Here is a 13,328-nt window from a genome sequence, read left to right as displayed (position 1 = left end):
CCCTTTTCCCATCACCAGGCATTGGGGTGCTGCTGGGTACAGGGTGGGGCATCCCTCTGCCCCAGGAATCCAGACTGACCTCAGGTTCTTTTATTTACTGCGTTCTTAGCCTTAGCCATAAAATAGACACAAGGCCATCTGCAAATTTACAAGGCAGGTGCCAGCAGGTGCTGTGTGTGTGCGTGTGTGTGTGTGTGTGTGTGTGTGGCCTGTCATGGCCCCACTGAGGCAGGATTTGCATCTAATCTTGAGAAGTCAACTGATCCTTGTTTTCACACATCCCCAGACAAGAGCGACACCAGGAACCAGGGGTGGGTCAAACCAGCATCTGGATGCAGCTAGAGCCTCCAATTCTCCACTTGCTTTTTGCCAAACCCTCCTCTCCCCTCATTCTTCAACGTCTTAAACCAGGCATCGTTCAAGGCAAACTGAATCCATGTGTTTGTGATTTACTGATGCCGCACAGGGCAGTGTTTTGTAAGCTCCACATCACAGTAAAGAAATCCAAGTGTGCGTGTGGGTCTGTGTTGTGTGTGTTGTGTTGTGTGTGTATGTATTGTTTTCCTTTCTATTTCTTATAAGAATTTTAAACTGATTTTTCTTAGAATCAGGAAATCATGTTTGGCCAAAGAAACTCAACACTCCCTTCTCCCCCTTCCTGAGGAACTCTAGTTTGGCAGAAAACTCCCAAACACCCACGTTCTGACTTATTGGAGATGGTCCTGGGCCAAGCAGCTGTCAAAGTCTGGTTTGGGAGCCAGTGTGCAGGGGGCAGCTGCCCGGGCTGCCCGGGACAGGCTGCGGGAGGGAGGCAGGCAGGAGCAGTGGGCAGCCAGAGGCCACACTGAGTGCAGCCTGTGGCCCTGGACGCTGCCCTTTGGGTCACGGGGCGACCATTCTCAGCCAAGTTCTGCTGAACCTTCCGATGGGAGCCCTGGGATCTGCCTTTGGCCCTCTTGCCCAGTCAGCTGATTGCCTTACTCATCAAGAGGGGAAACGTGGCCCAGCTGTGGGCTGCGGGTGGGGTCAGCCCTTCAGCCTCGTGGCTCCAAAGAACTCCTGGGTTCTACTGCCCATCACAAACTTGTGTGCTCCTACCCCTTCCAGTTAGAGAACTCCTACTCGTCCTTCAAGGCTCCTTCCAGCAGTCCCCTCCTCCAAGAGTCCAGCATGATTCCTGGATGCACCAGCCCCTGCTTCCGGCCTGTCTCAGTCACAGTTGTGGTCTGGGCACTTGTTGTAACCCACCTGACAGGCATGCCAAAGAAGCCACCACTAATGGCAGGGACAACAGTCTGCTATGCACAGCAGAGGGTCGGCCAGCTGTTGAGACACTCTAGCTCCCTTATGCCTGACATTCTTTGCCACGTGGGTGGCAAAGGGGTAGGGGTTCTGCTCCCATGGAGTTGGGACTTGGACCTGACCCTGATTCCACTTGAGAACAAAGCCTTCGTGGTGGGAAATGGTCGAGAAGGGCCAGAGGTTGGACCGTGAGCTCTGAGGGCTGCGGCTGCAGCTTCTCCAGTTTGTGCTTTTGCTTCCGTTCAGGCTTGTCATGTGCACAGGTCCCGGATGAAGAGCCTTCCCTGTGCCCGAGGGCCTAGGAAGGGGGGACCTCCAGAGGGCGGTGTCCCATGGTGCCACGCAGTCCGTCTCTGTGCCCCTTCCTGTACCCTTCCACCCGCTCCCAGGAGCCCTGCACTCTCCCACCATCCCCCATGAATTCAAAGTGGGGGCTGAACAGACTGGGTCTGTGCAGCTGCAGGGGGCAGGCTGGGCCCAGCATGGGGAATTCTCTTCCCGGGAGACGGAGACGGATTTCATTCTGACACCAGGAAGGACTCCTAATAAGCAGCACCAGCCCACAGCGGAGGGGGCTGACTCAGAAGATGGGAGTTCTCTGTTCTCTGAGGCTTGCAGCAGAGGTGGCAGAGGAATTTCTGCCCTTGGGAGGGGGGTGCTGGGGCCAGATGGCCCAGACCTTTGCTAAGAGGGAGTCGGGGCATCCCGCCTCAGGTCGTAGGAGGAGCCGGCTTGAGGGTGGGACTGTGGCATCCGGGAAGCACAACCCGGAGCTCATGTGGCATTTGCTGTCAGCTGCTGGGCCTGTCGTCTGCTCAGGGGAAAGAAGCCATGATGCTTGGATGGGCTGAGGGGACCCCTCTCACCCGAGGACGCCTGGCCGCCTCCCTCCTGCAGCTGCCTCCCAGGGGCCAGCTTGGGAGAGACTCTGGGGCTGGGTCAGCTGAGGCCAGAGCTCGAGGACTTGGCCACCATGCTTGGGACTCCTTGCTGTGTCTCAGGTCTTCCCAGTGCCAAGATGTCATGGCCAGGTTCCGAGCCTGCTTACTCACGGTGTGACTTTAGCAAGTTGCCTGCACGCCTCCAGTGGCTGGGGGTTCACCCCCTCTCGGGGGCGGCTCCTTCCAGGGCAGGGCAGCGCTGCTGGAAAGTTATTTCTGGTGCTGAGCTGGGAGCCCCTGCCTGTCCCAGCGTCTCAGGTCTGCTCTGCCCCAGGCTCCCGGCACCTCCCCCCTCAGCAGCTCTCCCCAGGCCTGTGTGTCTGTGACCTGCCACCTACTCCCGCTGCCCTCTATGGGACACACCCCTCCCCTGACCCTTTCCCAGCAGGTCTCAATGTCGAGGCAAGTCTGTGGCATCTTCGATGAGCTCCCAGGCTTCTGGAGCCACAGGCTGGGGGCCCACCAGCCCTTTGGCAGACACACGTCCCAAGTGACTCACCAAGCTGGCAGCAAACACAATCCCAAAGTCCCCTACCCACGTGCTGCTGCCGCGGCTCAGCCTCCCCCTCCCACCCCAGTGTTTGTGCTTTCTGAGCTGTTGAAGCCAAGTACGGCCCAACATGTGTCTGTGTTCAGTCTCTTCGTGTCAGAATTGGCCCACGGTCCCAGCCTGCCGGGGTCTGCTTAGAGTCCCAGCTCCCTCATCCAACACATTAGCTGTTCCTCCCGGCCTCCTGTCCCCTGCAAATTTGATCCACATGCTGTCAGTGGCCTTGGCCATGCCATTGATAAAAATGACCAGAAAAGAGAAGGCTGAAGGCAGAGCCCTGAAGCACACCTCAGAGATCCTGTCTACTGCCTGAGATAGTCATTCGACCCCTTGTCCCTTCCCCAAATCCCTTCTGGTCTCAGATTTCTGGTGCCTACTATCTTGATATCACACAGACATCCAGTGCCAGGGGCATTCCCCCCAACATGGCCAGGGGACCAAAGCAGGTCCAGGTGACTTGCTCTCAGGGAATCTACAACAGATGCTCAGTCACTGGGGCTCACAAGTTGTTCTCTTAACAGCCTGGTCTAGAATGTCACCCTGATTTAACATCACACACATCAGCAAACCTGCACCCAGGCCTGTGCCAGGCCCTGGGTTCTGAGGACATAGAATCAAACCTGATTTAGCCCTGCCCTGGAGGAGCTCCCGGTCTGCTGGTGTGGGTGGTCCCAGAACAAATGACAACAACACAGAGGGATTACTGGTAATTGAAAGGTATTGCCGCCAGGCACAGTGGCTCACTCCTGCATTCCCAGCACTTTGGGAGGCTGAGATGGGAGGATGGCTTGAGCCCGGGAGTTTGAGGCTGAACTGAGCTATGATTGTGCCACTGCACTCTAGCCTGGGTGATAGAGTGAGACCCTGTCTTGAAAAAAAAAAAAAAAAAAAAAAACAGAAAGAAATATACTGCATACTAGGCCCTGTTAAATGGGGACTAACCCTAAGGACAAACCATCATCTTCCCCATTCACCTTCGGTGGAAACTGAGGCACACCAAGGCTCAGTAACTTGCCCAAGGGCTCCTAGCTGGGGGAGACGCACACAGGAGCTTCCTAGCCTGGGTGGAGAGCTGAGTCGGGCAGGAAAGGAGAAGCAGGCGGCAGGGCAGGGGGCTGGGCTGCTCTGCATCCCCTGCCTCACTCACTGCTTCCCTGCCGGTCTGTCCTGTGCCAGAGGTTGGTGTGGCCCTGGGGATGTGGGATGAGCCTACTGGCAGGGTGCGGGATAACCAACTGGGAAGCACAGGGTACCCTGGGGAAGTGGAGATGGCTGCAATCAGGGAAGGCTTCCCAGAGGCAGTGATGTCTAAGCTGAGCTCTGAAAAGGTGAGTGGAGATTTGCTGGATTGGGGAGATTGGGCCAGGGGAGGGGGAGGGACAGAAATGGTGGACAGAGGTCCAGGCAGGAGGAACAACCAGTGCGAAGGCAGTTCATGGAGCCGCAGGGAGACCACAGAGGGTGCGGCAGTGTGAACCCACAGAGGAGAGTAAGTCTGGCCCCTGCAGCAGACCCAAGGCCAGTAAAGGCGTTTGGACAGTTCCCGAGGGCAGTGGGAAGGGCCTGTGGGGCAGTCTGGCGGTGGGGTCGCCTGGCGCTCTCTGGGGCCCTCTCTGCAGTGAGGGGCACAGGGAGCTGTGAGAAGAGCCACAGGGGGGTTGTTTCCATCCCACCCACCTCTTTGCGACCGGCCCTTGGCAGATGGCCGAGCACCCAGGCCTCCCAGTGGGACATGGGGTCACAGCTCCCACCTCAGGGCTTGGTGTGAGAACCAGGTGAGGGTCAGTAAGTGGCCTTTTTCTCCCTCCATGAGGAGCCTGGCAGCCACTGCCTCCCTTCCCCCACCCTGCCAGTGGAACAGTCACCAGATTGAAACAGGCTGGGCAGGAGTCCCCACCGCCTCTGCCGGTAAATGTCTCTAATCACTGCAATCTCTTGATCCGCAATCCCTGGGCTCTGAGTGGTGGCCAGATGGCTTGGGAGGGAGCTGCAGACCTCTGGGCTCCCGGAGGCTCTTCCCTGGGGCCCTCAAGGACCTCAGGTGTCCCAGGGGCACCCAGCTTGGAGTAGGACAGACGAGGATGCCTAGTCTCCCCTCCCCATAAATCACAGAGCCAGAAGGAGTGTTTGAAGCTGTCCTCATGGAACCTCCCACTCCATCTGGAAGTTTCCATCTAGCACCACAACAGGTGGCCATCCAGGCTCCACTTGGATGCCTCCAAAGATGGGAAGCTCATCATCACAGATGTGAGGGCTGTAGCCATGGGCAGGTTGTGAACTCTGAGAGTTGAACTGAAAGGTCATTATTACATGGACTGGATCACATTAAATATCACAGGCTGGGTGTGGTGGCTCACACCTGTAATCCCAGCACTTCAGGAGGCCAAGGCAGGAGGATTGCTTGAGGCCAGGAGTTTGAGACCAGCCTGAGCAACATAGGAAGACTCTGTCCTTACCAGAAAAAAAAAAAAAAAAAAAAAAATCATGGTCATCCAAACCAGAAGACTCTTTTTTCCCCACAGGAGTTAAACCAGGCTTGTACCCCTGAGAGGCCCTGTGGGAGAGGGGAAACCCCACAAGGTCCTGCACTGGAAACCCCTGTTTCAATCCTGATGCTACATTTCCCAGCTGGTGGCTTAGCCAATTCTCTCTTCCTTCCTGAGCTTTTATTTTCTTTGTCTGTAACTCAGAACTGGGCTGTCCCATACCACAGCCACTAGTCATTAGTGGCTCTCGGGCGCCTGAAATGTGGTTAGTGCAATTGAGAAACTGAACTTTTGATTGTATTTAATTACTTGAAATTAAAATTTAAAACCTGAAACAGTACAAAAATTTTTATATTGCTTACTCATTGAAATGACAATTTTTGGATATACCAGGTTAAATAAAGTATTATTAAACGTAATTTCACCAAAAAAATGAATTTCACCTGTTTGGGGTTTTTTTTTTTTACTTTTTTAATGTGACTTCTAGAAAAATTTAAATTACAAATGTGGCTTGCATTATAATCCCACAGGGCAACGCTGACTTAGAAGGTTGTTTAACGATTCAGCCGGGTGGATGCTGAGGTGTTTAGGGAGTAAAGTTCTAGACAGATGATGGTTTCTGTGACGGCTGGGACTCGAGGCTCTGTGTTTTCCACCGCACAAGAAGATATGCTCATTTAGGAAGAATATAGAATGTGACGAAATGTTAAACACAAAACAAAAATGACCTATCATCCCACCACCCAACAGTAGTTTAAAGACAACTACTGTTAAACTTTCTAGAGTTTGCTTTTTTCTGTGCATGTCCATGTGACCAGTGCTCCCCTCTCCACCCAGCCCCAGCTCGTAGGCTCTCAGCAAAGTCACTTTAACAGCTTGGCCCCATAGTCTTAGACCTCCAAGGGCCCCAACCCAGAGGAACCCCCAAAAGGCCAAACGGCAGGACCTCACCTCCTGTCTTGTGACTGTGAGTGCCGGGAGAGACGTGGGTTGCACGTGAAGTCCACGCCCTCCCACGCTTGGTGCCCGTTCTTCTTGGCCTCTGCCGTCACCTGCGGTGGCCTGGCACGGCCGGCACCAGGCTGAGGGCTCAGCCTGTCGCCAGCAGTTCCTTCCCCACCTGCAGAACTTGGGTCCCAGGTGACGGGATTCTCTCCATTGTATCCCCCAGCTCTCCTGTCCCAAGCCAGTGGGTGCCCCCTGGGGCTGGGTCGGCGGGGAGGGGAGGGGCCTCTCCTGCTCTGTGTAGGACCTGCACTCCGTCCCCCCCACCTCTGGGCCTGTCCCTGAGTTGGCACCACCCTGTGTTAGGCCTCTTCTTCCCCAGAGCACCTCCCGAGAGGCCCTTTATCCTTTCTGAAATCCAGTTTTCACCTGCACCACCCCGACAAGCCCTCGCACGTGTGTACGCGTCCTGGCCACACTTCGGGGGCAGGATGCCCAGAGCTACAAAGGGCCCAGTAACTTGCTTTTTCCACTTAGCATTAAATTAGGACCATCTTGCCGGGACACCGCCACTTCTAATGGCGGCTATGCCGTACCTTTTAATCTAATCTGCGCCAGGGATTTCTTAAATCAGTCCCAGGTCCTCGCCCCTACAAATACCACCTCAGTGACCCTCCTAGTACACTGTTTACCTTTTATTTTATTTGTTTTTAACACATAGTCTCACTCTGTTGCCCCAGGTAGAGTGCAGTGGCATCATCATAGCTCACAGCAGCCTCAAACTCCTGGGCTCAAGTGATCCTCCTGCCTCAGCCTCCCGAGTAGCTGGGATTACGGGCGCTTGCCACCACACCCGGCTGATTTTTCTACTTTTCGTAGATGTGGGGTCTCGCTCTTGCTCAGGCTGGTCTCGAACTCCTGAGCTCAGGTGATCCTCCTGTGGACATGTGCTAAGAGTTTGAATAAACACATGAAAGAGGACAGGCCTGGAGGGCCTGAGTTCCGGTCCAGCGGGCACCAGTGTCCTAGGAGACCTCGGGCAAGTCTTTGTCTCAGGACCGTGGCTTCCCTGTGGCCTGAGGCGGTCAGATTTGACTGAGGGGGGTTCTTTTGTGGTGGGGGGACTGTTTGGCCCTGGCTGGGGATAATCCCTCCTGGATAATGGTTGCAGGGCGACCCCTCATTTCCTCTGGCTACACAATCCCATTACGAGCCTGTCGGGATTTATGTCTGAGACCCACCCTAAGCCCATCACTAACATATGGCACCCTGGCAGACCAGCAGGAGCAGAGATTGTAAACACTGACTCATTCATTCATTCATTCACTCCTTCACTCAGCAGTCTGCTATCAAGCCGTGCCCTGGGCCAGGCCTGTGCCTGCCCCTGCTGACCCAGGGTTGAATCAGACCCCGGCCCAACCCTGGCAGTAAACGGTCAGCAAGTCAGTGTGGTGGAGACTGGGACAGAGGGAAGCACAAAGACTGTGGGAGCCCAGAGACTGGGCCTTCACTCAGCCTGGTGGTCAGGGAAGGCTTTCTGGAGGAAGGGACCCTTAAACTGGAGCTCAATGTTAGCCGTTGCTACAGTGGGAGAGCAGGGCACTGTCCGGGGAGGGGAGGAGGGTTGCTGTGTTCAGCCCCAGTGCTGAGAGGCCGTGGAGTCTAATGATAAGAGGAGAGGAGCCGGGATGAGGGATTATCTGCTCTTGTTTACATGATTAAAGCCAGACAAATACTTCCTTTATCTGAAAGAATGAAAGGGCTTTGGGGAAAAATCCTTTTGGCAGCAAAGCAAAGCACAAGCATTTCCTTAATTAATCTCTCTCTCACCCACACCCCCACACCCCCAAAACGGCCACAGGAAGAGCGCTCCGGGCTCTGGGCTGGCGGGTTCTGGTGGGCAGAGAGCCCAGGTCAGCGTGGCCAGAGGTGGGAGGAGCCGAGAGGAGAGAGAGCCAGAGGCCCCCTCAGCAGCTCCTGCAAGGGCAAGTCTGGGCCCAGGCACCAACCCAAGACCCCGCTCATGGCCCCATTTTACAGATGGGGATCCTGTGACCCAAAGAGGGGGGAGTGACTTGCTTGCCTGAGGTCACGTAGCCAGCTGGCAGACCTGGAGCTGGGACCCGGGTCACCAAGGCCAGCCCAGCGCTCACTCAGTGCCTTCGGGAAACCTGCATGAGCTCAGTGCCAGCTCCTTCTGGGCTCTGGGGACCCACAGGGAAGTCAGTCCTGTCCCTCCTCTCAGGGGCCTCAGTCTGGTGAGAGAGGCAGATGAGTAAACAGTCAGCGACAACCAGGGTCATGACAGAGGTGGCCGGGGGCTGGGAGAGCCCCAGAATGGGCTCCTAACTCTGCAGGAGAGGCGGGTAGACCAGAGAGGTGATGCTGAGCTAGGTCTTGCCTGGGAGTAGGAGTCAGGCAGCACAGGCCAAGGCCTCGAGGTGTGAACACGCTCAGCCTGTGATCCTGGGCGTGGGGGAGAGGGCAGAGCAGAGAGGCTGGCAGGAGCCGCAGGACTGGGTTACTGGGAGAAGGGACTCCCTGGGGCACTGCGAGGGTGCGGGCACGGCTGGAGGGGCCCAGAGTGGGCAGGCCTGGTGCCTGGCCAGGCTCGGGCCTCCCCCACCCGCAGGTGCTGACCCACCTTGATGTCCCAGCTTGATGTCTGGCCTCGCCTCCCTGGATGCCAAGACCTCCAGCCGCCTGGGCATCCTCACCGTGGCGTACTACCTGTGGACCACCTTCGTGGCTGTCATCGTGGGCATAATCATGGTCTCCATCATCCACCCGGGCGGTGCAGCTCAGAAGGAGACCACGGAGCAGAGTGGGAAGCCCATCATGAGCTCTGCCGACGCCCTGCTGGACCTCATCAGGTAACCCATCACCAGCCTGCTGCTTGGGGAGGCCCTGCCCAGCTGGGGCACAGGCTCCACAGGCCCAGCCCTGCCCTGCCAGGAGCCCACAGAGCCGCACACAGAGGGGTGCAGGGGCCACGATCGCCACGTGGAGGGGGGCTGCACCTGTCTGCTCCTGTAGCCCCTGGGCTTCCCGCTCGGCTCACACTGCATCCTCTGCCCCAGGCTGGGGGCACCTCGAGGGCAGCTGCTTGTGCACACCCAGCCTGTGAGGCGGGGGGCCAGCAGCTATGGGTCCCCCCTTTCATCATTGGTCCCCTTTTTACACATGAGAAAACGGGGCTCAAAGAGGTGACATGACTTTTCCAAGGTCATCCAGTAGGTAGGTGGTGGAGCCAGGATCAACCCCCTCCTGTCTGACTCCAAGGACAGTGCTCTTGCCCTGGGGAGCCACACCTTAGCCACGTCAGCCCTGCTGACCACACCTCTCCATCGTGAGTCCTGCCCCCCAGGAAAGTGCTGCAGACCCAGCAACAGAGCCACCTGGGACTCCCCTTCCCGAGTCTCCCTCCAGGCCGCCCCTCCTCTCCTTCAGACATCCACCCCCTCTGCAGTGCCCGCGCTGTGCCAGGCCCTCGCACGGGAGGAGCAGTCAGAGTCTCACAGGAGAGCAGGACCACCAGCAGCCGAGACTGTGGGGAGGCAGAGGCTGTGGGTGGGGGCGAGGTCAAGGGCGGCAGAGCAGCAAAGCCACTGCTGTAGTCCGAGGGACGGCTGAGTGGAGGGAGGCAGGGAGGACAGGCCCGGGGAAGGCAGGAGCTCTGCACAGGGCGTGGTGCGGAGGAGTCACGGTTCATCCCGCGTGACGGCATGAAGGGGTGAGAGGCACGAAGGGGTGAGAGGCACGAAGGGGTGAGAGGCACGAAGGGGTGAGAGGAGGCGAGTGGAAATCGATGATGGAGAATTCGGTCGGGGCCAGACCATGAAGGGCATTGAGAACCAGGCCAAAACTTTGGTTCTAAAGGCCACAAGAAATGTGTTTTAAATAGAGGAATGGCATGATCCAAAGCAGAAGGCTCACTCTGGCCACCAGAGTGGCTGTGGATAAGAGGTGGTGAAGGCAGAGCGGGGACCTGGGACCAGGGTGGTAGCCAGGGCCGGGGCCAGGGGGTACCCTGGAGGGCACACTGGCAGGAGGCGGGTGAGATGCAGGGGAGGGTGGAGGAGGTGGGTGCTGACCGCCCGACATGCAGGTTTCTGGCCTGAGCATCCAAGTGGACAGTGGTGTGGTCACCAAGCCACAGGATGGCCTCAGAGCAGGTGCTGGGGGACATGTGAGCTGCTGGTTGGCCAGTGGAGAAGGAGGTGTGGAAGCCGCCAAGTAGACATGTTGGGTGTGACCCTGGGGCAAAGGGGCTCCCCCTCAGACTGGCTCTGTGGGCTCCCGTAGGCCCACTCACTTTCTAGTCAGGTGCAGATGTAAGTCCAGTCCTGTCTGACATTAAAACTGCACACTCATCCGATTTAAAACAAACCCCGCCCTAGCCTTTTGGATGCGACTTGGACGTGGAACGCTGCAGTGGGAAGGGGGCCGTGGGGAGCTTGCTTCTCCTTCTTGCTCCACCTGCTCCCTGCTGGGAGAGGCGAGGGGTGGGCCAGGAAGGGCCTACGAGAGCAGGGGTCGGGGGAGCTGGGGAAGGCGCTCCCTGGTTGTGCTTCCTCAGGGGTACTTCGATGGGTTCTTTGCAGCCCTCCTGTCTCCAGTATCTCACCTGCTAGCCAGTGACTCGGGTGATCCCGGTTCCCTCTGGCTGCCTACATCACCCTCCTCGGGCCTGACCTCTGGCCAACCCCTCTGATGGGTGACTAACTCCCTCTAGGTGACCTCGTGGGCAGCAGCCCTTCTGCAAGGTCGAAATCTGGCCCATGGGAAGCATACATATCCTTGCTGGAAGTGCAGGCCTTTCCCAGGGCCGCTGGACATGAGTCAGGCACCAGCCCCTACATTCCTCAAGTCCCAGGGGACACAGGCCAAGGCCTCTGAGTAGTTCTCTTGGCTTAAAGTTAGGAGGAAGCATGAAGCATTCCTTTCCTCTGCATGGGGATAGATGCTCATCACACAGCCTCTCTCCCTCTCTCTAAAGAAACTCTCACTCTCTGTATCAGTTAGTTACTGCTGCGTAACAAACCAGCCTATGACTTACAGGCTTACAAGGACAATCACAAGTCTAGAAGTCAGCTGGAAGTTTCTGCTGACTGGGACTGAGCTCACACATGTGTCTGCAGGCAGCTGGTGGCTCAACTGGGAAACACCTGGTCTAGGGTCATCTTGGCTGAGATGACTCAGCTGTGCTCCCAGTGATCTTTATATACCCCAGCAGGCAGGCCTGGACTTATTTCTCGGTGGTGACAGGATTCCAGAAGAGAGCTGGCCTCAGCATTTTCTTATGATGGAGGTAGAGGAGAAAGAGAGGAAATAAAAACATGCAAGTGTTTTTTTCAAGCCTTTGCTTTGGGCAAGTTCACTAACATCCTCTTGGCCAAAGCGAGTCACGTGGCCAAGCCCAGACTCAGGGGGGGAGGGGACCACAGTGTTGCAAGGCACAGGGAGCCCACTAACGGGGCATCAGTGCAATCAATCCGCCACTCCCTCCGTTCCTCCAGGAAAATCTCCAGCGCCCCTTCTATCCTTTGAAGTGTGCGCTGAACTCAGTGACAGAAAGTGCTAGGGGGTTTGCTCCTATTGCGTGTTTCTCACCTGTAGCGTCTGGAACCAGAAAGAAGCCAGCAGGGCTGCTCTGTGCGTACTCACCAGACTGGCCACTCTTCATCCTGTGCCAGGGCTTGGGGCAGCTTCTGGACTCTGGAGCTCCTCAGTTGTTTTTCTGGCCTGGAAACCTCTCATCTGAGCTCCAGATTCTCACTGTATGTGTCTAAGGCATCTCAAAATTAACACATCCACCCTGAACTCTTGATTTTCCCCGTAACTGCGCTTTCCTCAGCCCGCCGTCTCGGGCCGCTGTCTCTCATTCACTCCCGTCCTGCACCCGATTCCTCAGCAAATTCTGTCAGCTCTACCTTGAAAACCATATCCCCAACCACGGCCCTTCTGTCCCCTCTGCCACTCCTGCCATCGCCGCCTGCTCCAGTGCCAGCCTGGCCGCTGCTTTCTCTCGGCTTCCTGCGGTCTGTTCTCGCCCTGCAGCCAGAGAGCTCCCTCCCCAAACCTGCTCACAACCCACGACAAGATCCACAAGATCGTAATCTGCATGTGGCTCATGGGCCCTTCGTGATCCCCCACTACATGCCACGCTGGCCCTGCCACTCTGACCGTCTGGGTGTCATCACCCCTCTTTGGATGGCCCTTCCTGCAGAGAGGGCACAGCTCCTCCGCTCATTCCTCGGGGTCACCTCCTCCGAGGGTCCCCCCCCCCCGCCCCCCGGCCTGTAACTCTATTATCTTCTCTGGCTTCACTTTTCCTATTAGCCTTTATCACTACCCAACATTATCTCACCTGCGTGTGTCTTTATTTCTTTTTCTGTCACCTCCAGTGGAATATAATATGCCCGCTGAGGGCTAGATCTTTCCAAATCTGTTCCCTGCTGTGCCCTGGAGCCTAGAACGGGCTGGCACACAGCAGGTGCTCCGTGTTGCCGAATGCACACGTGGCACCAGCTCATCAGCGGACTTGGGGTCTGAAGCCCCGGGGGGAGCTGGAATGGCCCAGGGAGAATGTGCCGAACGAGCAGGTCCCCAGCCACCCAGGAGGTGGCACAGAGCCCACACAGCCCAGCAAGCAGCGGGCAGGAGGAGACCTGGAGAGCCGGTGTCCTGGAAGCCGCATTTCTAAGCTCCATTAGTTTCAGGATTTGGTGACTGTGAGTCATCCTTTCTTGGAGCCTGTGATTCAGAACAGCTTTGCACGTGGTGGAAGGACTTGGTGGTGCCGCCCTCCTCACCACGGCCTCCCCTGCTCAGGGGCCGCCGGGCTCCGGATTGGACACCTGTGTCAGAGTCAAATGTTCCAGAGCCTTCCCTGCTCTCCATTGCTTTTCACATGGTGAAAATTGATCGTTCTGCTTTGAGGCTCTCCCACCCCCACCCCGCTCTCAGCCCTGAGGCAAGCTGCTCTGCAAAGCCAGCGGTTGGACATCGCTGTCACCATTTCTTGGTCAGAGAGTGGGGCTGCCAGGAGAGAGCACGTGCTTCCTGGGCCAGGGTCCAGCTCCTTGGAGACCTGTGGTCTCA

General features: G+C 57.0%; 1 protein-coding gene across 2 annotated transcripts in view; it reads left to right on the top strand.

The window, feature by feature from the left end:
- The window catches only part of SLC1A7 (solute carrier family 1 member 7), a 46,385-nt gene that overhangs the window by 16,837 nt on the left and 16,220 nt on the right, over positions 1-13,328 (top strand). For both annotated transcript variants that reach the window (XM_069477949.1, XM_069477950.1), the window contains exon 3: positions 8,882-9,097. In XM_069477949.1, coding sequence (XP_069334050.1) covers positions 8,882-9,097 — 216 coding nt within the window. The remainder of the gene's footprint in view (positions 1-8,881; positions 9,098-13,328) is intronic.

The sequence above is a fragment of the Eulemur rufifrons genome, chromosome 8 (genome assembly GCF_041146395.1).
Source record: "Eulemur rufifrons isolate Redbay chromosome 8, OSU_ERuf_1, whole genome shotgun sequence".
NCBI classification, from domain to species: domain Eukaryota; kingdom Metazoa; phylum Chordata; class Mammalia; order Primates; family Lemuridae; genus Eulemur; species Eulemur rufifrons.
This window is presented reverse-complemented; position numbering and strand designations above follow the sequence as displayed.